Source organism: Paramacrobiotus metropolitanus, unplaced genomic scaffold (genome assembly GCF_019649055.1).
Source record: "Paramacrobiotus metropolitanus isolate TYO unplaced genomic scaffold, Prichtersi_v1.0 Parri_scaffold0000014, whole genome shotgun sequence".
NCBI lineage: Eukaryota > Metazoa > Tardigrada > Eutardigrada > Parachela > Macrobiotidae > Paramacrobiotus > Paramacrobiotus metropolitanus.
This window is the reverse complement of record NW_026570234.1, coordinates 440,396-465,353: the sequence shown is the minus strand read 5'-3', so window position 1 is coordinate 465,353 and position 24,958 is coordinate 440,396. Positions and strand designations below refer to the sequence as shown.

The 24,958-nt window shown below is 41.6% G+C and overlaps 5 protein-coding genes across 6 annotated transcripts; 1 reads left to right on the top strand and 4 right to left on the bottom strand.

Moving 5' to 3' along the window:
• Window positions 1-50: 50 nt before the first annotated feature.
• Window positions 51-8,086, bottom strand: LOC129584583 (sphingosine-1-phosphate phosphatase 2-like). Its single transcript, XM_055476804.1, has 7 exons — window positions 7,300-8,086; window positions 7,193-7,222; window positions 6,876-6,980; window positions 1,467-1,533; window positions 1,312-1,401; window positions 684-1,227; window positions 51-384 (listed from the first exon to the last, which is right to left on the bottom strand). The coding sequence occupies exons 1-7, from the start codon at window positions 7,806-7,808 to the stop codon at window positions 314-316; spliced, it is 1,416 nt and encodes a 471-aa protein (XP_055332779.1). The 5' UTR covers window positions 7,809-8,086; the 3' UTR covers window positions 51-313.
• Window positions 8,087-8,975: 889 nt separating this feature from the next.
• Window positions 8,976-12,956, bottom strand: LOC129584527 (tropomodulin-like). 2 transcript variants are annotated; one of them, XM_055476719.1, is made up of 8 exons: window positions 12,430-12,955; window positions 11,691-11,850; window positions 11,372-11,599; window positions 10,581-10,711; window positions 10,381-10,488; window positions 10,157-10,300; window positions 9,522-9,690; window positions 8,976-9,414 (listed from the first exon to the last, which is right to left on the bottom strand). In XM_055476719.1, the coding sequence occupies exons 1-8, from the start codon at window positions 12,547-12,549 to the stop codon at window positions 9,404-9,406; spliced, it is 1,071 nt and encodes a 356-aa protein (XP_055332694.1). In that variant the 5' UTR covers window positions 12,550-12,955; the 3' UTR covers window positions 8,976-9,403. The 2 variants fall into 2 exon arrangements, with proteins under 2 accessions (XP_055332694.1, XP_055332693.1); XM_055476718.1 differs by having other exon boundaries at window positions 8,976-9,690; window positions 12,430-12,956.
• A 361-nt stretch (window positions 12,957-13,317) lies between these two features.
• On the top strand, window positions 13,318-15,816 carry LOC129584618 (galactose mutarotase-like). The gene is made up of 6 exons (XM_055476850.1): window positions 13,318-13,704; window positions 14,144-14,298; window positions 14,522-14,752; window positions 14,823-15,058; window positions 15,222-15,396; window positions 15,462-15,816. Exons 1-6 carry the CDS (start codon window positions 13,470-13,472, stop codon window positions 15,576-15,578), a joined length of 1,149 nt encoding a protein of 382 aa, XP_055332825.1. The 5' UTR covers window positions 13,318-13,469; the 3' UTR covers window positions 15,579-15,816.
• LOC129584617 (mucin-2-like) lies at window positions 15,711-22,162 on the bottom strand. Its single transcript, XM_055476849.1, has 13 exons — window positions 21,841-22,162; window positions 20,839-21,292; window positions 20,350-20,615; window positions 19,071-19,896; window positions 17,838-18,303; window positions 17,569-17,679; window positions 17,134-17,473; window positions 16,839-16,906; window positions 16,688-16,775; window positions 16,488-16,613; window positions 16,340-16,404; window positions 16,179-16,251; window positions 15,711-16,095 (listed from the first exon to the last, which is right to left on the bottom strand). The coding sequence occupies exons 1-13, from the start codon at window positions 21,898-21,900 to the stop codon at window positions 15,844-15,846; spliced, it is 3,195 nt and encodes a 1,064-aa protein (XP_055332824.1). The 5' UTR covers window positions 21,901-22,162; the 3' UTR covers window positions 15,711-15,843.
• Window positions 22,163-22,423: 261 nt separating this feature from the next.
• Window positions 22,424-24,957, bottom strand: LOC129584705 (origin recognition complex subunit 5-like). Its single transcript, XM_055476998.1, has 2 exons — window positions 23,633-24,957; window positions 22,424-23,196 (listed from the first exon to the last, which is right to left on the bottom strand). Exons 1-2 carry the CDS (start codon window positions 24,473-24,475, stop codon window positions 22,714-22,716), a joined length of 1,326 nt encoding a protein of 441 aa, XP_055332973.1. The 5' UTR covers window positions 24,476-24,957; the 3' UTR covers window positions 22,424-22,713.
• Window position 24,958: the final 1 nt, after the last annotated feature.

The window sequence follows — 24,958 nt, the reverse complement described above, 5'->3', positions numbered from 1 at the left end:
GGACCAAAACATTCGTACGAGTACAATACAGATTGAATTAAAAGCCGGTGTGAAGTGAGAATTTAATACACTGGAGTGTTGAAGCTGCACAATAAGTCAATAAATTAAATTTAACAGCATCGTATCAACAAAAATCAAGCAGCAGCATTTCCATAATTCCATCCATCGTATCACGATGAATTTTACAGAGCATAGGAACATGAAAGAGCTATGAGAAGCACGACTACAAAAGGGAATGTGTCCATAATTATAGTTTAATAATAACTGTAACAAATGTACGCTGAAAAATTCTAATCTGGGGTTCACCGCATACTCAAACTTCCGTATACATCGTATCCCTAGCAATGTGAAGGCCACGAAATAAAGCCGGGATAAAAAATGACACTGCAAAACATATACTTACTTCAATCACAACCACGGTAAAGATGTAAATACTGCTTTAAACGAAAAAACTTAAAAACCGTTGGAGCAAAACAGCTGCACATGATACCGCTCAAAGAGGCAACAGGAACTATGTAACCCGAATTAGTAAATACACACTGAAAATTAATATCGTCATAAGTTATAAGCAGCCCTAAAATTGGTATGCGACCCTCTAAAGTCTCAACCATATCCAAAGCCAAATTACAGAATAACGAAGCGCAGAACATATCTAGAAAATTTCTTAGAATCAGGAAAATTACCTGCGAGACCGATTGCGGAATATGTAAAAAATTTCACCGGCAATTCCACTTTGACCAAATTTTTTCCCTTCACCTCGTTAGGGTCTTTTCCGAAAAGTTTACAAACAGCCAGATATGCCATAGTTTTTCCCGCTATTCGCACTGTGGCCAGACACGCCAAACCCACAACCGCTCGTAAAACAACATAAATCCACTCCTGCGAGCTGGGCCAAACGATCGGGTACGGCGGTGGCAGCGGCAATGCGCCGTCAGGGGTGAGTGCCGGCGCCGCTATCAGCCCCATCTGATAATTCAGCCACGATCCCGTGGTCACGCCGTATCCCACCGCTAAGATGGTCACCGTGTCTGCCCAAGTCGGGCCCCATTGTCCCTTGGTAATTTCTTCAGAAAAACTCTGCGGATAGTATAGGGACGGGGTGAGATACAAAATTAGAATAACAAAAGGTGCCAGATGGCTGGTTAAAAGGAAATTATCAATTGCATCCGAAAAGGGCAGAATTATCGCAAATAAGATTGAGACCAGCAGCAGTCCTCCCAGAATGTCCTACAAACCAGAATAAACTGTACCGTAATTTTTAGACAAGTACGGACTACGGTGCGGTTGGTATCCTTGAGATTACTAATTTACCAACAGACTGTGCATTCCCAAATACACCCGACTCGAGCAAATCAGGAGGCACCATACCGAACAAACTAACAGGCCCAAAATAAACGGGAACTGCAAAAATAAAAACAATCCAATATAATCTAAATTCCAAAACATCCAGGCAAAGCGTTTCGCACCTGGTACCGCAAAGAACTGAAGTACAGTAAGGCAAATGGAACGCTGAATCCAACCATCGCATGGGTGCTGAATTTAATAAAAAGAACACTTCGTTGTTATCATACCGAGGTACAACACCGTACACGTGTGTGTGAAAATGCAAAATACACGTGTGTGTGAAATCTTTGTGCTAACTTCTACGTTACAAGAAATTTCAAAACTGTAAGCTATAAGTTTTGAAGCCCAAACCGGCATATATTCGCCGCGGTGAATTAAGAAATTCGTTATACAACAGCAAATGCTTCACTTCACGCATTTTATAATTTTGATTGAATAAAAGGCTACAAATGAGCAGTTTATTCGGCACCAGTAAAGATCCGTACCAACGGTGCATATTTATGCACCACTGGTGCATGCACCGTATGTTTTGTGCACCATGAACCTGACCACTACTTACCTCACAATTGTCAGTTATTGTACAGAGTATAGTATCTATCGTCACCCCTTCGCCGCTTGCTACTCTGCCCATATATGCCCCTTATATTATGGTGCATGTTTATGAACATTATGGTTCATATTTTTGTGCACCACTGGTACTTGCATAATTGCATTTACAAGTATTTACGCTTCATTAAATTTTTTCAGGTTGTTTATCGACATCGAGAAAATTCACGTCGTGTTCGAGCACTGGGGCATATTAAGGGTATAACTTTGCATTACTAAAACTCTGACCCATAAACCAATTTAAAATTTAAAGCCTTAGTTCAATAACTTCCATTGTTTTACACTCAACCGCAGTCGTACACGTGGGGTTTGGGGCAGCAGCATACTAAGTATTTTAGAGTACAGTGGCGCCATTAACTTCGGTCAGTATCATAGTACAGAAATTTCTGTACAGTATATTTCCTGTTTTTCAGCGAATTTTTTTATTTGTGATTACACAGACTGTTTGCACTGCAGTCATACTGATTCACATGCTGCTTTTCTTAGATAGTTAGTGTATTTATTAAACTGTTATTAATAGATTGATAGTTAACTACAGTACTGATTTGAACCAGAATGCGCATTATTGGGCAGTACAGTACTCATGCAACCATAAAGCCCATACTAACTATTACAAAAACTTAGTCAGTACTTTTACTGACAATAATGGTTTCTTTGATATCGCATGCTTCTTTAACAGTCGCTTGGAGACAGTTTGTTCTTAGTCAATTTTCGTCGCGATGAGTTAACAAACTGTGTGTTAGTAAAAGGATGAGTATGAGTTGCTGTATGTTTATGCAACAACAGCAACAACACCAACAAACCGTGAGTTAGTAAAAGGGTTGTAAGACAACGATGAGTACTACGGGTAGCAGTACTACTGTAAAACAAATGTGGTGCTAAATAACTGCTAATGCCATACTTGCACTGCGTATTATACACAAATTAATACTGGGCCAAGGTGCATACTGTATAATTTGCAGCAGCGCCTTGTAAGTCAACTTGAAAGCCGTCGGAATTACCTCGTAAATCGACCGATTTGTGGTGTGAACGATGGCGAAAGCACTTTACAGTAAGTACTTACGCACTACAGATATTGCAGTATTTATTTCAAAATAATATAATACAGTACTACCAATACATTTTCAAGGTGATCTTCCCGAACACCGCCGAACATCCCGAAACAGGCGAACAGTATATGGGGCATTTGCACAAGTACTGCCCTGCTACAAAGTACTGCAGTACATTATAATCTTCCAGTACCACCACACTACAACTAAAACATATTCTTTCCAAAAAAATTAAGGTAGAAAGTAGTTCTATACCTGAAAAATGTGTAAGCGAGGTACAATCAGCTCGAGAAAAGTCTACCTTAATTACAGTATTTCTATTTGGTTTCATTGTGTGTTTTTTTATCAAAGATTAACTCTACTAATGAATCGCACATTTATTCAGTACTAACTCGAATCCGATTGTTTATGGTAAACATTAAAAGCTAGTACTTAGCTGCAAAGTATTATAGTATTTTCAAAGCGTAGCAGCACTTTGCTTTATTCGGCACTGCAGTACTTTCAGGTGTCTCAATCACTTTGGTGCATCATTACTATGGCAGTATTATAGCACTATCAAAGTACTGTTCTACTTTCAAAGTACTACAGTACATTCCAGGTGTCTCAGCGCTCAGTCATCTGTTTCGGCCTGTTCGGGGATGTTCGGGAAGGTCACTTTGGTGCATCAGTACGGTGAAAGTATTACCCTACGTCCAACTTTCAAAGCACTGTAATACTTCCAAAGTACTGATGCACCAAAGTGACCTTCCCGAACATCCCCGAATAGGCCGAAACAGGCGATTGAGCACTGAGGCACCTGGAAAGTACTGCAGTACTTTGAAAGTAGGACAGTGCTTTGAAAGTACTGTAATACTTCCAAAGTACTGATGCACCAAAGTGACCTTCCCGAACATCCCCGAACAGGCCGAAACAGGCGATTGAGCACTGAGACACCTGGAAAGTACTGCAGTACTTTGAGAGTAGGACAGTGCTTTGAAAGTACTGTAATACTTCCAAAGTACTGATGCACCAAAGTGACCTTCCCGAACATCCCCGAACAGGCCGAAACAGGCGATTGAGCACTGAGACACCTGGAAAGTACTGCAGTACTTTGAAAGTAGGACAGTGCTTTGAAAGTACTGTAATACTTCCAAAGTACTGATGCACCAAAGTGACCTTCCCGAACATCCCCGAATAGGCCGAAACAGGCGATTGAGCACTGAGGCACCTGGAAAGTACTGCAGTACTTTGAAAGTAGGACAGTGCTTTGAAAGTACTGTAATACTTCCAAAGTACTGATGCACCAAAGTGACCTTCCCGAACATCCCCGAACAGGCCGAAACAGGCGATTGAGCACTGAGACACCTGGAAAGTACTGCAGTACTTTGAAAGTAGGACAGTGCTTTGAAAATACTGTAATACTTCCAAAGTACTGATGCAACAAAGTGACCTTCCCGAACATCCCCGAATAGGCCGAAACAGGCGATTGAGCACTGAGGCACCTGGAAAGTACTGCAGTACTTTGAAAGTAGGACAGTGCTTTGAAAGTACTGTAATACTTCCAAAGTACTGATGCACCAAAGTGACCTTCCCGAACATCCCCGAACAGGCCGAAACAGGCGATTGAGCACTGAGACACCTGGAAAGTACTGCAGTACTTTGAAAGTAGGACAGTGCTTTGAAAGTACTGTAATACTTCCAAAGTACTGATGCACCAAAGTGACCTTCCCGAACATCCCCGAACAGGCCGAAACAGGCGATTGAGCACTGAGACACCTGGAAAGTACTGCAGTACTTTGAAAGTAGGACAGTGCTTTGAAAGTACTGTAATACTTCCAAAGTACTGATGCACCAAAGTGACCTTCCCGAACATCCCCGAATAGGCCGAAACAGGCGATTGAGCACTGAGGCACCTGGAAAGTACTGCAGTACTTTGAAAGTAGGACAGTGCTTTGAAAGTACTGTAATACTTCCAAAGTACTGATGCACCAAAGTGACCTTCCCGAACATCCCCGAACAGGCCGAAACAGGCGATTGAGCACTGAGACACCTGGAAAGTACTGCAGTACTTTGAAAGTAGGACAGTGCTTTGAAAGTACTGTAATACTTCCAAAGTACTGATGCACCAAAGTGACCTTCCCGAACATCCCCGAATAGGCTGAAACAGGCGATTGAGCACTGAGGCACCTGGAAAGTACTGCAGTACTTTGAAAGTAGGACAGTGCTTTGAAAGTACTGTAATACTTCCAAAGTACTGATGCACCAAAGTGACCTTCCCGAACATCCCCGAACAGGCCGAAACAGGCGATTGAGCACTGAGACACCTGGAAAGTACTGCAGTACTTTGAAAGTAGGACAGTGCTCAATCGCCTGTTTCGGCCTGTTCGGGGATGTTCGGGAAGGTCACTTTGGTGCATCAGTACTTTGGAAGTATTACAGCATTTCAAAGCACTGTCCTACTTTCAAAGTGCTAGTATTTGAAAATTGCGCATCAGTACTTTGGAAGTATTACAGTACTTTCAAAGCACTGTCCTACTTTCAAAGTACTGTAATACTTCCAAAGTACTGATGCACCAAAGTGACCTTCCCGAACATCCCCGAACAGGCCGAAACAGGCGATTGAGCACTGAGACACCTGGAAAGTACTGCAGTACTTTGAAAGTAGGACAGTGCTTTGAAAGTACTGTAATACTTCCAAAGTACTGATGCACCAAAGTGACCTTCCCGAACATCCCCGAACAGGCCGAAACAGGCGATTGAGCACTGAGACACCTGGAAAGTACTGCAGTACTTTGAAAGTAGGACAGTGCTTTGAAAGTACTGTAATACTTCCAAAGTACTGATGCACCAAAGTGACCTTCCCGAACATCCCCGAACAGGCCGAAACAGGCGATTGAGCACTGAGACACCTGGAAAGTACTGCAGTACTTTGAAAGTAGGACAGTGCTTTGAAAGTACTGTAATACTTCCAAAGTACTGATGCACCAAAGTGACCTTCCGAACATCCCCGAATAGGCCGAAACAGGCGATTGAGCACTGAGGCACCTGGAAAGTACAGTACTTTCCAGGTGTCTCAGTGCTCAATCGCCTGTTTCGGCCTGTTCGGGGATGTTCGAAGGTCACTTGCGCATCAGCATTTGGAAGTATTACAGCACTTTCAAAGCACTGTCTCTTTCAGCACTGTAGTATTTCAGATAGTGTTAATCAATAGCCTGTTTTGGGGATAGTTCGAATACTTTGTGCATCAGTACTTTGAAGTATTACAGTACTTTCAAAGACTGTCCTACTTTCAAAGTACTGTAATACTTCCAAAGTACTGATGCACCAAAGTGACCTTCCCGAACATCCCCGAACAGGCCGAAACAGGCGATTGAGCACTGAGACACCTGGAAAGTACTGCAGTACTTTGAAAGTAGGACAGTACTTTGAAAGTACTGTAATACTTCCAAAGTAGTGATGCACCAATGTGACCTTGCCGAACATCCCCGAACAGGCCGAAACATGCGATTGAGCACTGAGACACCTGGAAAGTACTGCAGTACTTTAAATGTAATGTAAAGCAGTACTTTGAAATGGTTGTAATTTTTTTAAAGTACTGGTGTACGAGAGTTACCTTACCGAATAAACCGATACAGAAAAAACCGATACAGACGATGCAATTAAAGATTGTTCAGTCTTATGAATTTAATAACAGTGACAATACTTCTTATTGTACCATGGTGCTATATAGTGCAATAAACATGCAACGACGACGACGACATGTTAATTTTAATGAGTTTACTGTTAGGCCATAACAGTAATGTAATGCACCATACTGGTACAGATCTTTACCTTTACCGTTTATTCTAATGCACAATTAATAGTAATAATTCCAGTTGTAAGAAATTAGAAACACACCTCGGCATGCCATATTCATTCACATAATGCGGTTCCATTTGCACCACAATCCTGGGCGATGGACGAGGCAATTTCAAGATATCTTTCAGCAGTTGTCCAATGTACCTGACAAAAAATCGAAATGTGAAGAAATCCTTTGCGAATGAAATATGAAAATAATTCACAAAAACATATCAGATACAACTTTTCTCAATACCCGACTAGTACACCTACATTTTGCAATCATACAATTTTCTTACGTTAAACAAGAAACCAGAACAAGTAACTAGAACTTGAAGACCAAATTCGTGAGCAAATTAACTAAACCAAGAACTTACATGGTAGCAATCCAAATAAAAAGGACCCGCCTAAATTAAAATGAACAAAATTTACAAAAGGCCGATAAGCGATGCAGAAGTTAATAATATATCTCCGCAATTCCAACCTGCACACTGCTCCATCAATATTCCAGTTCCAAACAGGGAAGAATGTGGCGTAAAACGCTTCATAGCCCAGGCTCGATCCAAAACGGAACAAATAATACAGAGCTTTGGAGCTGATATGGTACTGCGGCATCTCTTCGCTGCTGACTTTTTCCTCTTTTTTAGAATGCTTCAAATGTTTCGCAGTATTGTTAATCGTTTTAGGAGAAGTCTTCGGAACCGTGCGGGCATGATTAGTTTTGTCGGACGACGGAGACTCCGTTGCAGGCTCATCCGAATGTTTAATGTGGTCAATGTGGCGCTGCACGAGTTCGTCTTGCGAAATGAAGCGCGAGTCTCGATCCACGGCCGAAAATAATGCATCAATACCTTTGTCGCCCTTGAGGAAGCTTGTTCTTCGGCCGTCAACATCCTCCGTCAGCGTCAGCTTCCGCAGTCCGCAAAAGTTCTGGAAACGGTACACCAGCTTCGGATCGTTTAGAAACTGTAAAATACTCTGTAACGATTCCATGGGATCAGGAATTTGGATGCAGAACTGGGAAATTAATCATACACCGTTGCGTCGAAAGCGCATGAGCAGATCAATATGATTTACCGCAAACAAAATGAAAAACTGCATCTGCAGAAGCTGTTCAAGATTAAAGAAGAGCAACCTTAGGACTTCATCAAATTAATAAAAGTGCTGCTGCTGCAGGGAGCTTGGAAGAGACAGCGATCCAAATCCAACATAATTGATACTGGTGAGTGGTGGGCAGATCCGCCGGAATTTGCGTAATCGCTGGTTGATTCACCAGAAAGTCGTCTGCGGGCTACCGCACCGGAGTGGCATTTTAAATTTCTCTCAGAACTTTAAACGGCAGAACCGGGATGAAAACCGTGATGCGAGCATTTTGCAACTGTACTTTGCACTTTGTCATTATTAGTTTTGTATGATTTTCGCCTGTTTCTAACTTCTAATAAATTCACACAAGATTGTATATGTTGTATTTAGTACTTGCTACAATTCCATTTCTTAAGGATTACGATTCTGTTACAATGAATATAATACATGTAAGTGTTTTAGCACAAATTTTAACGGAAGTAATGGCATTGTTAATGGTACAAAAATATATATAGTAGTTTTCCGTTCCGTCACATTAAAAAAAGTGTATCACTGGACTTTGTTTTTAATGGATGTTTCTCTTTTTCACAATAACAAACAACTGATTCGGTTATAATTTCAAACGCTTTAGTGCAACTTAAGAAGATTTATAAATATTAATCGAAACATATAATTTTTGCATGTTGAATAGAGGTATGTTTTGAACGGAATACATAAGAAGCATACAGTAAACATCCGTTGAGTCTGACTGTCTGAGCAATCTATCAACATGACTGTTGTTTAATCAGCTTGACCACATCTCAACCGTAAACAGCTTCAGGACTACGTAAATTACTGTATTGTTAAAATTTTGTATTAAGCACTCTGTACGTATGAAGCGCAACGCACTGAAAAAATAATTTCATGTTTATCGCATTTTCTGAAATTAAATACCCATGGTTTTGTAACGTCTGTATTGCAAAAAACTAAACACGGGCCGTTACACGGCGCAGACACGCACTACAGTAGTAATCCATCGTATCATATAACATGCACCGTTCGTTCAGATTTCGTGATCGCGAAAACTGAAAATGCTGATCATAAATACTACAAATCGTCTTCCTTATGCAAGGTCTTGTACAACCACTAAAAACAGTGACATCAACAACAGTCTCTCTGTCAAACCAACACACTAAAAGCTAAAAATAACAAAATGCGCAATGGCACACACAAAACTCACAAGGTCAGCTTCGCAGCATCACGCGAAGATAGTCTATGGAACTACAATTCTATCCGGCATATTTCACGGGCATAATTACTCGATCGCACGACATGCGGCTAAAACCAGCACAACAGGCAAAGACGAACCAATTTTAAACGGCACGAAGAGAACACTGAAATCACTAAAGAAAGTGCTAAATGCGATTAAAAGGCGACTGTAAAAAAAGACGGCGAAGTCACTGAGGTAATGGGATAACGGGGAAGCAGAGGAACCGGTAAAGTAGTTAAAGGGGCGACGAAGTAATTTAGTGCAGAGCTACAAAGCATATTATGCGAGTTAGTTTCAGCCAGTATGTTATTAGGTCTACTCAGATATAGCATATACGGAGCAAATTAACCGGTTTTCCGGTTAGTCCTCATCACCTTTAGCACGCTGTTGGCGAATTTTATCATTATTCCGTTGCAAATGTTCATGCACCCGCACACGTGCCCCGGCAATCTCAAAAGCTATACCCAATCGAAGTATATTCTGATTTTGCAGAATCAGTTTAGAAATCTCCATCTCAATCTTCTGTCCCAACACGGAAGGACTCTAAAACACAGACAAATAATTGACCCGTTACGACAATAATACATTCTAAAACTGCGACGGGATTTCCAAAGAAAATTCTGTTGATCATATATTTACACTTACTCCTTCTCTTCCTGTTTACTAATTTCATACAACAAAGTGAACAAAATGACTGCGCATTTCAGGTCGAAGTATAGTAAGGCATACTGTCGCGTAGAGAAACATCCACTTCATACGCGCCACTAAAGAATATTAAATATAGGATATTTCCAAGATAAAAGCAAAAGATAAAAATACCATAACCATAAACAGAAATAAAACCATAATACCGCCGCGTCGCAGGAAATTTATGTAGGTTAATCAGTTACTAGCGCAACACGTAACAATGCAATAATGCAGTCTGGTTCAATATTTAACCGGCAGCGCAACAAAAGAGAAGACCCGGTCAAGACGCTATGTTGTCAATATTTATCTTAGCGCTATATACCTGGTTCGATGCGCGGAATTCGAGGACAGTCTGGTTTTTCAGCAGAGCCCGAATCAATTCCACGACGGTCTCGCCGGCCAAATAATTCGTCTCAACATTCAGTGTCTTTAGTGTCTTGTTCTCTTCAAGTGCTTGCGCAAGTGGCTACATAACGATCACACACGTTACCGTTAATCGTCAAGAAATCCAACCGGAAATCAATGTTTTTTCTCACGATATTTCACCTTAGCGGCATGATCGGTCATTCGAGTGTTAGCCAGCGAAAGCGACTGAAGATGGGTGTTGCTCTTTAAGCCTTCGAAAAGCTGATGAAATTTTTCAATGGAAATATTCTGCATGGAAACACACACACATTACCCGAAGATGACTCTCTTTAATAAAACATCTTGGCGCTCAACTTCAGTATTTCTTTCTTTGGTTTTACCTTGATATTGTTCCAGTTGAGCTCTTTCAGTGAACTATCGTTTTTCTTAACTTGCTCAATGGTAGCTTCCACATCGGTATCGTTGTCCGGCTCGGGCGGCATAAATTTAGGCATATCCGCCTTAGCAATACCTGCGCAACAATAACTTGTCTTACATGCGCAGTGCAGGACAGTAAAAAATAACAATAATTATAATCCGACTGACAAGCCAAGCAGTTTGACGCTATTGTGAATTATTACGCCAGTTTCGCACTTTAACGATAAGCGTGCACAGAAGACTTGGTCAACCGTAAAATAAGCACACTTCAAGTCATAAAGTGCTGGAATTCTGAATTTTCACTACCTACGCACCACTTACAACTGGTATTCTATTATTTCTATCTCAATCAGTTTGAGAGACTTTATCACTAAAGAAAACATCTGCAATACCTATTCCCATTTTCGCCATACCCGCCTGCCATATGATAATACTGTTATAAGATAAAAATAACAAAACCATATTCCTCTCTATCATGCCTGTTACGTGAATTGAGGTGCATCAGCAGTTATTAAAAGAAACAATCTAAAACCATAAAATAAGTATCCGGGCAGCAAAAAACTCAAAAACCTGTATTGCAAATTCACAACATAATATAAAATTCACGAATATATTTCAAGACAGTGCTCAGCTGGACAATTTAATAGAAATCGGTTCACTTACATATTTACAATCACTTACAGATTCACAATTACTTCCTCATTTGGGGTGATCCTTAACAATATTTAACAGATCATTAGCAAGTTAACCGTACTTTGAAATTTGGTTTGTTTGGGCGCCACTCCACCCTTCTGGATGTCGTCAAATGCCGCATGATACTGGGTCTGGTTGAGCATGCCATGCAGGCCCAAAATAGCTGCCAAATCCACAAGATCTTCTTCTGTTGCGTCGTCCAACGCTTTTTCGTACTCATCGTCAACATTAAAGCCAATGTCGTCCTTTGAAGGTGGAGGGGTGATTTCTTTCGGGACAAACTTTTTCCCTAAGAAAGAATGGCAAGATTTTCCAAACCGGAAGTTATAGATAATACGCATAAAATAAGCTATTTGTAATTTGTGCTAAAGAAAATTCACCTCTAACAGTTCCGGCTTCATATGGAACAGCTTCGTCCCAGTCTTTCTCTTCTCTGGCTTTCATTTCAAGAAACTCCACTAATTTTTCCCGATTCAGTGGCCCAGTGGGGGCTTTTGTTGTCTGATCCCGACATCGCTGATGAGCCGGGAGATACGAATTCTAAACAAAACTTCACTTTAAAAATGGCAGAATCTTATTATCAGTACTCAGCGTTAAATAGAAATATAAATAATTTAGGATTTGCAAATCGATGAAAAATCGAATAATCACGCAACCTACTACGCTACTATTACAGACTTATGGCAGAACCATAATAGAATAGAATACCGTCAGGAATAAAATCTGTTACAATAAAATCGATGCACAATAACGCTATCGCTGACCCAAAATTGTAACTCCTATTTAATTTCCCATAGTCCCTGGATGTCGAAGATATTATCACGTAAACGAATTTTAAAGGCAAAATCGATCCAAACAGCACGGATGACTAAATATCAACAATGAATAATCCAATCATTTCACTGCGATGTCCTTACGACTTACCTTGCTCATCATATCACAAGTCAAAAATAGAGTGAATAACGACGAAGCTCACAATTAAAAAAAGCACAAATATGCATGCGTGCTAACGTTTTTTGAATAAACTCAAGTATTGAATTCACAGCAATATTTAAATTTACAGTGAAGATCGTACTTAAAAAATCATATTGAATGTAAAATAAAATTATATGTACTTACATCAGGATCAACGTAATTGTTTAACTCTTCGATCTCGGCCGGAGTAAGTTTATCCAGCATAGCCTCAACATCCAAATCGTCATATTCACTGAGATCCCGTCCAAATAGTTTCGACGCCATTTCAGTTCTTGTTGCTGTTTGCGCCCAGAACACAACGAAACTCTTTTAAAGCAACGAAACTGGCAATTCCAAAGATTTGTCGCTATAAGCTAATCCGCCAGATGGAAGAAGGGAAAGAAAAGTTAAGTAACTCGTAAGCTGCAAGCAGCAAGACGACGATTCTAAACTCCTTCGTTTAATACTGGTGAGTGTTAAGCCAACTTTTGTAAAGATGCAAAGCTGGCAATCCAAGGCAGCAGAAGCAGGTTGGTTTTTAGTAAACGGGATTATGTGTGGTCAACCATGCACCAAAAACCACCGACGATACCGGAGTGCTTCCGATTGCTTTATGATTATTAATTTATCATCAAATATCAAACTGATAATTATCAAAAATTATCAACCAGAAAATCTGTCTATAATCTATACCCGTATACCGTGGCTCCATACTTCATCTGCCACCGCCCTCTAGTTTCGAAACGATTTGCTATAGGCGGGTGCAATGTACAGTACAGTAGGCTAGTGCCAAGTCAGTACGACTGGCAAATGATTGTACGACTTGACACATACAGTACTCCGAGTACTGTATTAGGCCTCGTCCCTAATTCAAAGCGAATCTCGTTGCGATACAGCAACTCCACCTCGCGAGGTGGCTTCGCGTACCGTATCTGTAGGCGTGGCCACTGCATACAGCCACGTCGTGCGGTTGAGCAACCGTACCATAGCGAGATTCGCTTTGAATTCGGGACAAGGCCTTAGTATATCTATATTATATAGATATTACACGAAGCAAATCCGGAACTTTGTTGTTTCCTGTGAATACATACAGTATTCCCCATTTTACCATTTTTTTATTTGAAATTTTTGGATCTTCTGGTTTTCAGCGTGCATAAAAATCGTCCGGTGAAGAATCTGGAATAGAGAGGCGTGTTTCTTATGGAATGGACTGGATTTCTAAATGTTGCTGCCCAGGTTCACATACAAGCATTTATAAAATGAAAACACGTGTGTTTGGGAAACTTCCTTTCGGACAACCCGTACAGCTCTACGAATTGGAGAATAAACATGGGATGCAGTTAAGTGTGATCTCTTTTGGAGCACGCATCGTTGGCCTCAAGGTCCCTGATTTAAATGGCGGTGTTGTGGATGTTGTGCGAGGATTTGCTTCTATGGAAGGTTTGTGTGAGAACGGAGTCAGTAAACGTGGGCGACTGCTGTAATATTTGTAATAATATGATAAGATTGTGCCGTGATATCGTCAAAATGCGGTTTTCTATGGAAAAAGGAGCGAAATCTCATGCTGCTTGCATGAATAAAAATTATTTTTCAGGAAGAATTTCATTTATGCTTTAGAACGCGGCATTGATAATGTGTTTGATATCCGTCATATCAATCACGGATAGTATTTTGAAGGCTGTTTCTCACCTGTTGCTTCTGATACGAGCGCTCTGAATAATTAGTATTTTAGCTCTGATACGAGCGCTTATTAGTATTTCAGTTTCTTATAAGTGTTGTGGATATTGTTTTTGGTTTCACAATTTGTTACATATGTAATTACTTGCCCAGTTGCCCTCAACAGGTTCAGAGATACAGTAATATTGTTGTGGTTTTGCAGAGTATATGAAAGATGAATACTATTTTGGTGCTGTTGTGGGCCGTGTTGCCGGTCGAATTTCACCTTCCAACGTCATGATTGAGGGGAAACTTTGCAATTTGATTCCAAACACACAGAACGTTCACATGAATGGCGGAAAAAACGGCTTCGATACGGTAACCGGTAACATTTATGGCACGAACGCTTAAAAAATATTCCTGATAAATTCTTTAGCCATAGTTTAAGAAGTATTTTTTTCTGTCATGAACTTCTTCTTTTCTCAATTTTCCTGCACATTATCGGGCTGATTTTTTGGTATCCAAGCAAACGAAGTCGTAACGTTAACGCTAACACAGTAGTTTAGAAAAAAACTGAACTGCTGTATGCTTTGCGTTGTAGGCGATTTGGTCTGCCGAAACCATCGAAGAAGACGATAAAAACGGCGTCAGTGGTGTTCGATTTCGCTACGTCAGTGCGGATGGTTCGGAAGGCTATCCCGGTGAATTGGTCACCGAGCTGGAATATCGATTGACCAACGATAATGAGCTGATAATCCGATTAAAATGTTCCACGGAGGAAGACACCATTTTGAGCATTCCCGTGCATATCTATTTTAATTTAGGAGGCGAGGTACACCGCTGAAAAATTTTCAGAAGAATTTCACTTCTCAAGAAGTGGTTCTCAGAAGTGTGTTGTTTAGGCTGAGAAAGACATCAATGAACACGTGCTAACTGTTTTGGCCGACGAGTACACTCCAACAGATGCGGAATGGATTCCAACGGGCGAAATTGTTCCCGTCGAAGGTACTCCTTATGATTTCCGTAATGGAAAGCGACTAGGTCCCGCCATTGCCACATCACAGTATAATGGTTTCGATGATAACTGGTGCCTGAATCATGCATTCCGTCCATTGACCAAACCGTCATTATGCGCAAAGTAAATATGATATGCTTTTTGATTGGAGAATTTCACGCAGTTCGTGATTAACTTGCACACAAAATTATCGTGATTATAATTCAGCAGTTGCCAACCAAATTGGAACTTTTTCTGTTATGTGAAAACTCAGCAACCGGGCATAACACAAACCATGTTTTTGCAGACTGTATAACCCCAAGAATGGCGTCCATCTGGATGTTTTAACCACGCAACCAGGGATGACGGTTTACACCGGAAATTTTTTGAATAAGAACATAGTCGGAAAGTACGGGGAGATAAACGATCGTCATTCATCGATTTGCTTATTAGCACAAAATTATCCAAACGCCATAAATGTTGTAAGTATTTTCGCCAGACGAACTTTAATGTCCTTTAATGTTTTGGTCAATGAAAATTTTTTTAGCCAAACTTTCCAACTCCTGTGCTGAAAAGGGGGCAATCCGTGGAGCACACTACGATTTACCGGTTTACAAAGCATAAAGAAAAAGGTTCGGCTAGAGAAACAAACCCGACGCAGTGATGATAGAACATATTTTTGCTTTTGGATTTGAATGCAGATTGACAGCTTTTGCTCATTTTTCTGGTGTTAGATTTACACTGTTAAATCTTTTCGATAATTTTAGTGACGAGGTATGGAATATGCTCGTATTTATTAAGTTTATAAATAACCTTCTGTTACAGTGCTCTATGTATTTCTGTCGTTTTGCATGCTGATAAAAGTGCTATTTTCCTCTTTTTTAATAAACATTCTGCAAGAAGCTTTCGCAAAATTTGATATAGTGAGCTTACGAACGCCTTATTGACACCGTAAAGGGATACGAAGCAGGCTGATTAGAGGACACAGCAGTATGCGCTCGCGGATCCACTCTAAGCGAAGCCATTACGTTTCGCGGGATCGACCTTTGGGTTGTAGTGGTCGGACGTGGTGCGCTCCTTCCGCCAAATCCTCCCAGTTGGACTATGGAGTTGTCACCTGTACAGCTGATCTGCACTAATGCCGAACTTCTCAGATTTGTACCGGGATTTTCGACAAATACCTGCCGATGCGCATGTCATGGTTCAACTGGCATTTTTTAACATGAAGAGGATACATAAAGCAATTCAGGGCGCTTCCGCTTACCAATAACGATGTTGACTCGCGCAGTCTGCTCCTTAATCGAAGAGTACCGCTAGCCGGGTCGATGGTAGCAATACTTAAAAAAAAAATGTTTTTCCAGATAATTTAATGAGAGGGAATTAGTGGTACAAACAAACGTGTCTGACTGGTGAGCGTTGTCTTACGCTGTATCTTCCGGGTTAACGAAGAATCGGCGAATATTGTTCCGTCCACTATCTGAATCCGATGCCTGTTGATATTTGACAATTGTTTCATGAAACAATTACATAATTTGAGGAGAAAATCTCGCATTTTAAAACTTTTTCTACTTACAGTCACAGTCCCAATGGGGATCGATGGAATATTGCAGTCAGCGGCAAAGCTGTATGAAACTTGGTCGAACTCTGGCTTTCGTAAGTTGACGTTCTTAATGCCAATGAGAACATCTGTACCACACACCTGTCGATCGCCAAACCAAATTATTTACGTCTCATGCACAGCACAATTGTTAAGTTTTCATAAATTTTCCCTACCGACTGATTATTGATTTGTCCGGCAACTCGCAGATAAACCGAATCAACAGTTGGTTCCGACAACGGACTGGCAACAGCCACGAAACCCCTAAATGGCACAAACAGTTACCTTACTTTGGTTGAGTTCAGATTTTACTTCAGAATAACTTACTGGTCTGAGATGTCGAAATATCCGGTAGCAGACGCGTCAACGATTTGGAACCGAAAGCCGGGCGATGGCTATAACGAAATAACCAATGTGACGATGACCTTTATATTGTATTTTTTTAGCCGTTGTACGGTAATGAATGATCTTTCGATGTCGCTCTATAACCCATTTGTGTTACGGTTGCAAATATGTTTCCTGTCTCTGGAGTGGAGTAAACTTTGCCGCACAAGAATACTGTAATTAATGTTGAATTTCTACAATTACTGAACGCTTTTGTAAGAATTTTTGGACCACGTACAGTGGAAGGCAGACTGGCTACCACGGTACCAACAGGTGTGTCTTCGTTAACATCAATAGGAACCGATGCCACACCACAGGGCGGAAGTTCTGGAACAATCAACGATGGATCGCTAGCTACCGTGCGTGGTGGCACGGACGGAGTTTGATCGGACTGCAGCGATCCGCACTGCACGGACACCTGCAGGCGCTGCGATGTTGTCGGCAGACCACCCCCTTCGAAATTTGCCGTTATTAAGTATGATCCCTGCAGGCTACTGTCCATTGGCCGGGAGAAAACTAGTGTGATGTTGCACTGAAAATTTTGATCACAGACCACCGGAAGTGCGGGTTGGAAAAGGCTGTAATACACAATATTCAAAATAATACATTTAAGCGACACTTATGGAACAGCTGGCTTGTCATGGAACAGTTTAGATCGTTAGTTCCGTGTCACCTGTTTGAAATTGTAATTCGCAGCTTCGAGAAATCCACGTTGGGACTGAATTTCGCTCGGAATGATCCTGCCACTGCAGGCGCACTGGACATTGGCTGGCATTGGTTTACGCTACAAATTAATCAAAAATCTTAATACAATTATACGCGTATACGTACTGTACAGTCTATAACTTACGGCGTTACGGGTATATGACTACTGTAAAGGATTAAAATTGAAAACTCTTAATTCGTTTGATTTATAAAAATTTGGCATAATGGTAAACCTACGTAAACGAAGTATCCCCGGCAAAAGTAACGGAGACCGCTCCCGGTGGTGACGGCGTGGGCATTAGCGGCAACGATGTAACCGGTTGCGGCGGAGCGGAAGTCGGAGTAGTTGGCGGCTGGACAGGATTACTTTGACAGGACTGAACATATGACGGTGAGGAAAAGATGACAATGGACAAATTCCCTTGCATCCCGTTGCCAGCCATGTCGCGGCCTTGGATAATGACCACTTCTTGGGTGGGGCTGCTGGGTGGACAGTAGCCACTGGCCAGTGTCACGTCTGCCGTTCGCGGGTCCACCACAATGAACGGATTCCCACGGGGCGTGAATGTGAACTGATTCATACCGGGGATATTGAGATTGCCGACCAAGGTGGATGTGCCGGAGTAATTTGGCACGAAGAATGACCAATTCATGGTGGTCGCGGGCGAACTGGGAATTCCGTCCGAACCCAACGCTTTGTTACCTACAAAACAGTGATGTGATCATGTGAGGATGCGTTATCATGTGTATTGGGCCACATTAGTTTACAAAACATACAGCCACATTGGTTTGTGGTTGTCACACACTCGTTTTGCACGACCTGTTTCGATAAATAACCCAAATAAGCTTTCTGAAATCTATCAGATCTATGCAAAACGAATGTGTGACAGCCACAATTAATTTAATACTAGCAACTGTTAATAATTTTAGTACAGCTGTAGCAAAAATAATAAACGTTATCATAATAAAGTATCATGCTAGTAATACGCTATCATAGAGTACATCTAAAGTGCACTTCGGCTTTTAAGATTCTATCTAAATCACTACGTGGTGTAATTTGTGCTATAATCAAAAGGTTTGCTTCAACGTTCTTCACCATTTTTCGGGATCTCAGATTTTTTAATATAGCGCGACATATGACAGATGTTACAAATCAAATTTTAATCAATCATTTCAAGCCTGGCTAGCACTGAAATCAATCATGATCAGTAGTACAAAACAGCATAAAAAATTAAGTTAATGCAACCATGTAATCCCAATAAAAAACGGCATAAAAAATAAATACGGACGGAAACCGGGAGCTGAATGACCAACTCAAACAAATAACTGAACTCGCTTACTGCATACAGTATACTGTAAGTATTCCAATTATATAAGTACGAGATGTATATTAAATTACTATGTTCTTACGTTTAGTTGCTTATTACTATAAAAAAATCATGAGTTAAAAACCTAATTAGTAACCGCTACCATTGTCTGTGCGGATAGTGGCAACAGTGGAGACTCCATTGAAAAGATTTCCAATACTGGGAAACGTAACAGGATAAAGCGGCGCTGGTGTGGCAACTAAAGGCGCGTTATTCCCATATCCCGTGTTCAGTTGGCCGTTGGATGGAAAAGTGACCGGGTACGGAGGCGCGGGTGTGGCCACCAAAGGCGCTGTATTACCATAACCCGTATTCAGCTGTCCGTTGGTGGGAAAGGTCACCGGTGGATTGTTAACATAATTGGGTAACGTCACGGGCACATAAGGCATCGGCGTAGTGGCCACCAGATTGCCCGATGGGGACCCGTATCCCGGGGCGGGTGCATTATACACGAAATAAGGTGTCGTGGCCACCAAATTACCACTGTAGCTAGGACTGCCACCGTAAGTATTAACCGGCGCAGGTGTAACGGCCACCAGATTACCGGACGGTGAGCCGTATCCCGGGGTGGGTGCGTTGTAGACCGGATACGGTGTGGTGGCCACCAGATTGCCCGATGGGTACGATGGAAAGGTGACGGCCGGTGGGGGGTTGAAGTAATTGGGAAAGGTCACCGGCGCCGGGGGTGGCACTGTGGTGGCGATGAGGTTGGCAGATCCGTAACCGGCAGTGGGAGCAGGTGTCGGCTGGGTGTACTGGTTGTACAGTCCAGGACGGGGAGTGTAAGCCAGCACCGGGGTGCCGGTGGGCATGTAGGGGTTGTACGGTGTAGGTGTGGTGTCCGATCCATAGCCGTATCCACTGGGAGTAACAGCAGTCAGCGACGAGGATGTTTTGATGAAATTTATCCGAACATTGGAGGTACATTGCTGCAGGAGAACGAAATACGTTAGGCAGATAACGTCATAGAAAGTCATAATATTAAAAACCGAATTTCAGGTTCTTAAATACGTACTCATGGCACATGTGCATAAATAATAATATCAACATGTTCAAAATTAGGACACATGGGCTGTTGCATCCATAACCAAACTACCATGCCATTGTGTAAACAGTTGTCTGTTTCAGCATTGCTAACCGTAAAACGCATCGGACAATTCAATACATATAAAAAAGTTATGGTTAAATGATGTGGACTCAGTACTACAAAATGTCGAAGCGATTGTGTCGATGATGTAAGTTTCAGTGTTTCACTATTTACATACTCGTATAAATTTATCAGCATGCTGCGCAGTAAATTCCGTGAAATATTTGTTTAGGCTAATGGTGAATAAAAAATTAACAGCAGCGTTTGTATTACGCTGTACAAAATCGTATTTTACCTGGTTCAATGAATTGGTGACCTGTACGGCGAACTCAATAGCACGAGCGAAATTAACCAAATTGGACGCCACTGTAATATCCCCGGACTGGGCATTGATATTGAATGATCCGAAAACCGGATCCGCAATGGTGTACGTTAGTGGCCGGCCTTGTGGATCGGTGGCCAGTACGCGCAACACAATAACACCCACCGCGGTGTTGTCGGGAATGGTCAGATTATATGCCGACTGTACGCAATTGGGGGCTGAGCCTGCAGCTCCCGAACCTAACAGTAAACAAATAATATCATTATCAGTTTGATCGTTTTACGTAGAGTAAATGTGCTAAGGCTTATTTGATATGTGTACCGGTTGATGCCGAATAAAACTTGAACATCGTTATTATACTGCAGCGCGTGCAGCTAACAGCATGTGCAGCTTGCTGAGAAAAGCATTTTCGTTTTCTCTTATCATGTGACAGAATTGTCCAAAAAAACCTGTTTTACTAACCTTGCGGATAGGCTGTTAACGCGGACGAAGAAGGTGAGCCACCATACAATGGACTAGTCAGTGCGGAATTACTGTTGCTAGGAAAGGTCAGGGACGATGACGCACTTCCGGTCACCGGTTGAGCGCTGAATATTACGACGTTGGGATTGGAGGAGGACAGGCCGGATGTTGATGCGAAACCAGACGTACTAGCGCCTTGCCCGATAGAATTGGAAGTTCCAAATGTTGTTACCGAGCTGGACCCGTCAACGGGCTGTGTGCCGCCGAAAGAGAAGGACAGAGTGCTCGGCCCACTGAACACCGGATAGCCGGACTGGGCGGATGTGTAGGCGCTCTGGTAGTAGTTGGTGTAGGATGCCGCGGAGACCGACCGAGGTGTGGCCGGCGCGGAAGGCGTTGCATACGTATACTGACGCTTCACCAAAACGTGCTCTACGTTATTTAATTTATCGGCCTGCAAAAAAAGAGATTAACAAATGCCGTGTTGCGGCTGTTGCAGACGGAATATTAGTGGTGTTTCATGACTTCTTCAATGAGGTCACTGGGGATTCTGTTCTATTCTACTTCAATGAAATTCTGTTGGAATATTAAGGCACTGAATCGTTATCAACCTTTGGAATATATTAACTTCTAAGTTCAGAATTTTTCAAGTGCCTCACATACAGTCACGGCTCACAGGTTAACCATCACAGTTTCCGTATTCTGTTTACTGATTTCAATCAAGTGGACAGAACTTCAAATATGTAGACCCCACAATAACTAATTTTTACTACTGCGGCATTTACACTAGTATACTCATATACAATAATATTAATTTTCATGTTCTTTTAATGTACCTACGTAGTGATTTCAAATGATTTCTGGGAGCCAAACTAGATTATTTGTCGGCATTGTTCCAAAATTAAATCAAATTTAAGAGGTCAAAGGTTTAGATAAAAAAAGTATGTTTTTACTAAGCAGTAAACAAGAGAATTGTTTGCGCCGTATTCGCGAAACACTTACATCGCAAAGATGGCAAAGGATGACAGCTATTCCATAAACAATGACTGTCTTGACTTGCATGGTGGAGGTCAGTGATGCAATTTAACCGGTACTTTGTTCTCCAAACAGTAAAATTGTAACAGTTATAGAGGTTCCAGTCAGCCGTTAGTATGGTGATCCGAGATAATAAGGAAACCTGCTCCTGTGTACGAACGGGTATTCGGCTGCCAGCAGCCTAACCGAAATCGAACGGGAATGTTTTTCAAGCTCAGTCCGCAGTACAGTTCTGACCACTTTGGAGGTATTACGAAACTATCACTGATATCCTGCTCTCAGTTGGCTTTAATACCAGAGCGCTGCAATGGTTTTTAGCCTATGGTTGCTGTCTGCCGGATGCGACAAAGGTGTAGCGTATTCTAACTTTTGCCGATCTGGCAGTTATTTTTTTAATATACAAGGTTTTCTGCCAAAAAATGATGACACACTGGGATTAATCTTTGACGATTTGCAGAACGCTGGCTGCATGAATTGCATTTGAATCAAAAGCGAAAATTCAACAACAATCAACTCTGACTCATTCGTTCCATCCTAATCAACACAACGACGTAAAATCAACACGGACGGGAATTATGATTCACTATTGGGCTTTCGTGTTCCAGGCACGCATCGTTGTAATCGTTTATACACAAAAAAACACAAATCACTCGATTTCCTGCGATTTCGCAAGTGTTCAACTTCGAATCACAAGAACAACATAATTAAAAAAAGCTGTTGAGCAACTACCATAAATAAATAGCAACATGATCCACTAGAACCAATTAAGATTTAATAAAGGAGAGAATAATTTAAGGGGTAATGGGCGCGAACGTTCCGGGCGTAATCCGCTAAGCCATATCACTGTTGTAATTCTTTCAAATACCTATTAAGTTCCAAACCGATGGACGCCGCAATCTGCTCAACATATTCCTTACTGCATCTGCACTTGTATTTAGGATAGTCCAAGTTATCCTCGTGCCCCACCCGCACAAACAGCTCCATATCGCAGAGCCTGCGGACACTGCATTGCACTTGCATGGGGGAAATGCCGGAAGCGACGTCTTCCATTAGGAAACGAAGTCCACTGTACACTCGGTCAAAACTAAACGACTGTGGTCCTAACATCGTCAGCCGCTTTTCAGTCGTTTTTTTCTTGATCCCCGTATGCGGAGCCCGTTTTTTACCCGGATCATGGCGCTTCGACAACATTTTGGCGTCCATTGAGCTTGAATTATATGAGCAAAAGAAACCAGCCACAATCAAAAATCGGAGGTGTAGAGGAAGGGATTTTATGTCTGCTTCCATCCGCGCTTTCTCTTCAAAACCTTTCGTATGACCGAACTAAAAGAGAATCAAGACGAGATTATTAGGAAGAACAACTTACTAAATGATTCACATTTGAACGAAAGCCGTAATTACCCAAGAATCAGTGCGATAAAAATTTAATGAAGCAGTAATTTTCAAGCTTCTCAAACTACTGTCAGTCTGATTCAAGAAAACAAACTAAACAAATGCATAAAAGCACTCATTAAAAGCACCAATACCACCAATAAAGCGTAAATCAAGTGCCAGATTAAAAACTGGAAGAAAAGTGAACATACATGTGCTGTTGCAAATGTATGCATACTATGGTAGTGAAAACTGTAACATCACACGGAGCATTCAAACGGGACAGTGAACGAAAGAAAACTTAAATAAATTAAAACTGCTTTCTCGTACTGTTTTTACCTCTGTTTTCTTACAATCAAATGCACTGTGAAATTCGACGCAAGCTTACTTGTAATTCTGCTCTCAAATGTGGCAAGATGTGTCGCCACAACTTTTCGGTTTGCGAAACCGGAACATCCTTGGAGACTTTTGCACAATATTGTGGATAATATCGCTGAGCGTAGGCGCGAAGCTCCCGCACATCACTTGTGACTGGACCGAAACTGTCAACAATTAGGTCACAATAGTTTCGAACAAACGGAGCATCCACATCGCTCCTGCAGCGGAATATCCCTGTAACCAGATCAATCAACTGATCCTTGTTGTATTTACCCAAATGGATTTGCATCGGATCGTCAAAGTTGTATGATGTTCCGGCTAACAAGCATACAGATGAGCGGCTGGTCACGACAAACTTCAATGCAGGCAGACAGAATTTTTGCAGTTTTAACAGCTCTGACCACACAAAAGCCCATTTTTCCACCATTTCAAATCCATCCAAAACGACGATTAACGTGGAAATCTTCTGCACAGCAAATAATCGCAAAAACTTGCGAAGATCAAACAGTTTTCTGCAGGTTAGACCTTCAGAAGCTTTGGAGAAATCGTCGTCGATATGTCGCAGAAGGCTGAAAATTCTACTGGCCACCGCGTTTTCGGTGTCTGCCACGGTGCAGTCCACAAGCGTACTTGGCACAGGTAAGCCGTCCAGCACAGTTTTAACCAGCATACTCTTTCCGGTTCCCCTCACTCCGCTGATAAAAATCAAAGATTTTACAAGCGCATCTTTTTGAGTTAGAATGGACTGCAGCAAGCGCTGTTCTTCGGTCCGAAACTTCATCGTTTTCATCGATGTACGCGCATCCACAGCTGATTTTCCGTTGCTTTTCCGGATTTTCGATTCCTGTTCCATGGCAAAACGAAAGCATCGACAACAAAACGTGTTACGTCACTGTTAACAGTTCCGAAGTTAGGTTCCTGGGATGGAACGCTTCGAGATAAATAATTAATTTTAAGATCAAATCGTTCGATGTGTTTCCCCGGCTAAGGACGATCAGTTTATCGAGCAAGTAGCTGATTGCTTACTGCAGATTTTGTAATCAAAGATAAATAAATTGATTTATTTGCAACAAATTAATCACAAATGAATGTAGACAGCTATTATCAAGAACCAGGCAAACGTTCCAGTGAGAAGATTCAGAAGAACTTTTAGATGGACTCTTTTAACTAAGCAATGTCACCTAATACACAAAATATGATAGTTTCAAACGTCGCTGCTGCAGAACAAGGAATAATTCAAGTAAATTGTTTACTGTTAATTACGTCTACACAGGAAAGAACCTGAGCATCGGCGAACCAAAAAACGAAAAGAAAGACCGCAAATGTAAGGGAAGAA

What these genes read in the sequence shown, in the direction of transcription:
- LOC129584583 (XM_055476804.1), bottom strand. Translation starts at nt 7,808, where the DNA reads ATGGAATCGTTACAGAGTATTTTACAGTTTCTAAACGATCCGAAGCTG. An exon ending in ATTGATGGAGCAGTGTGCAG is followed by an intron (nt 7,223 to 7,299) that starts GTTGGAATTGCG and finishes ATTTTAATTTAG; the next exon opens with GCGGGTCCTTTTTATTTGGA. An exon ending in TTTATTTGGATTGCTACCAT is followed by an intron (nt 6,981 to 7,192) that starts GTAAGTTCTTGG and finishes ATTTTTTGTCAG; the next exon opens with GTACATTGGACAACTGCTGA.
- LOC129584527 (XM_055476718.1), bottom strand. Translation starts at nt 12,549, where the DNA reads ATGGCGTCGAAACTATTTGGACGGGATCTCAGTGAATATGACGATTTG. An exon ending in TCAACTGGAACAATATCAAG is followed by an intron (nt 10,489 to 10,580) that starts GTAAAACCAAAG and finishes GTTTCCATGCAG; the next exon opens with AATATTTCCATTGAAAAATT. An exon ending in AATTCCGCGCATCGAACCAG is followed by an intron (nt 9,691 to 10,156) that starts GTATATAGCGCT and finishes TCTGTGTTTTAG; the next exon opens with AGTCCTTCCGTGTTGGGACA.
- LOC129584618 (XM_055476850.1), top strand. Translation starts at nt 13,470, where the DNA reads ATGGACTGGATTTCTAAATGTTGCTGCCCAGGTTCACATACAAGCATT. An exon ending in GAAAAAACGGCTTCGATACG is followed by an intron (nt 14,299 to 14,521) that starts GTAACCGGTAAC and finishes TTTGCGTTGTAG; the next exon opens with GCGATTTGGTCTGCCGAAAC. An exon ending in ATTTTAATTTAGGAGGCGAG is followed by an intron (nt 14,753 to 14,822) that starts GTACACCGCTGA and finishes TGTGTTGTTTAG; the next exon opens with GCTGAGAAAGACATCAATGA.
- LOC129584617 (XM_055476849.1), bottom strand. Translation starts at nt 21,900, where the DNA reads ATGCAAGTCAAGACAGTCATTGTTTATGGAATAGCTGTCATCCTTTGC. An exon ending in GCCGGGGATACTTCGTTTAC is followed by an intron (nt 17,680 to 17,837) that starts GTAGGTTTACCA and finishes ATTAATTTGTAG; the next exon opens with CGTAAACCAATGCCAGCCAA. An exon ending in TCCCCATTGGGACTGTGACT is followed by an intron (nt 16,405 to 16,487) that starts GTAAGTAGAAAA and finishes AAATATCAACAG; the next exon opens with GCATCGGATTCAGATAGTGG.
- LOC129584705 (XM_055476998.1), bottom strand. Translation starts at nt 24,475, where the DNA reads ATGGAACAGGAATCGAAAATCCGGAAAAGCAACGGAAAATCAGCTGTG. An exon ending in ATTTGAGAGCAGAATTACAA is followed by an intron (nt 23,197 to 23,632) that starts GTAAGCTTGCGT and finishes ATTCTCTTTTAG; the next exon opens with TTCGGTCATACGAAAGGTTT.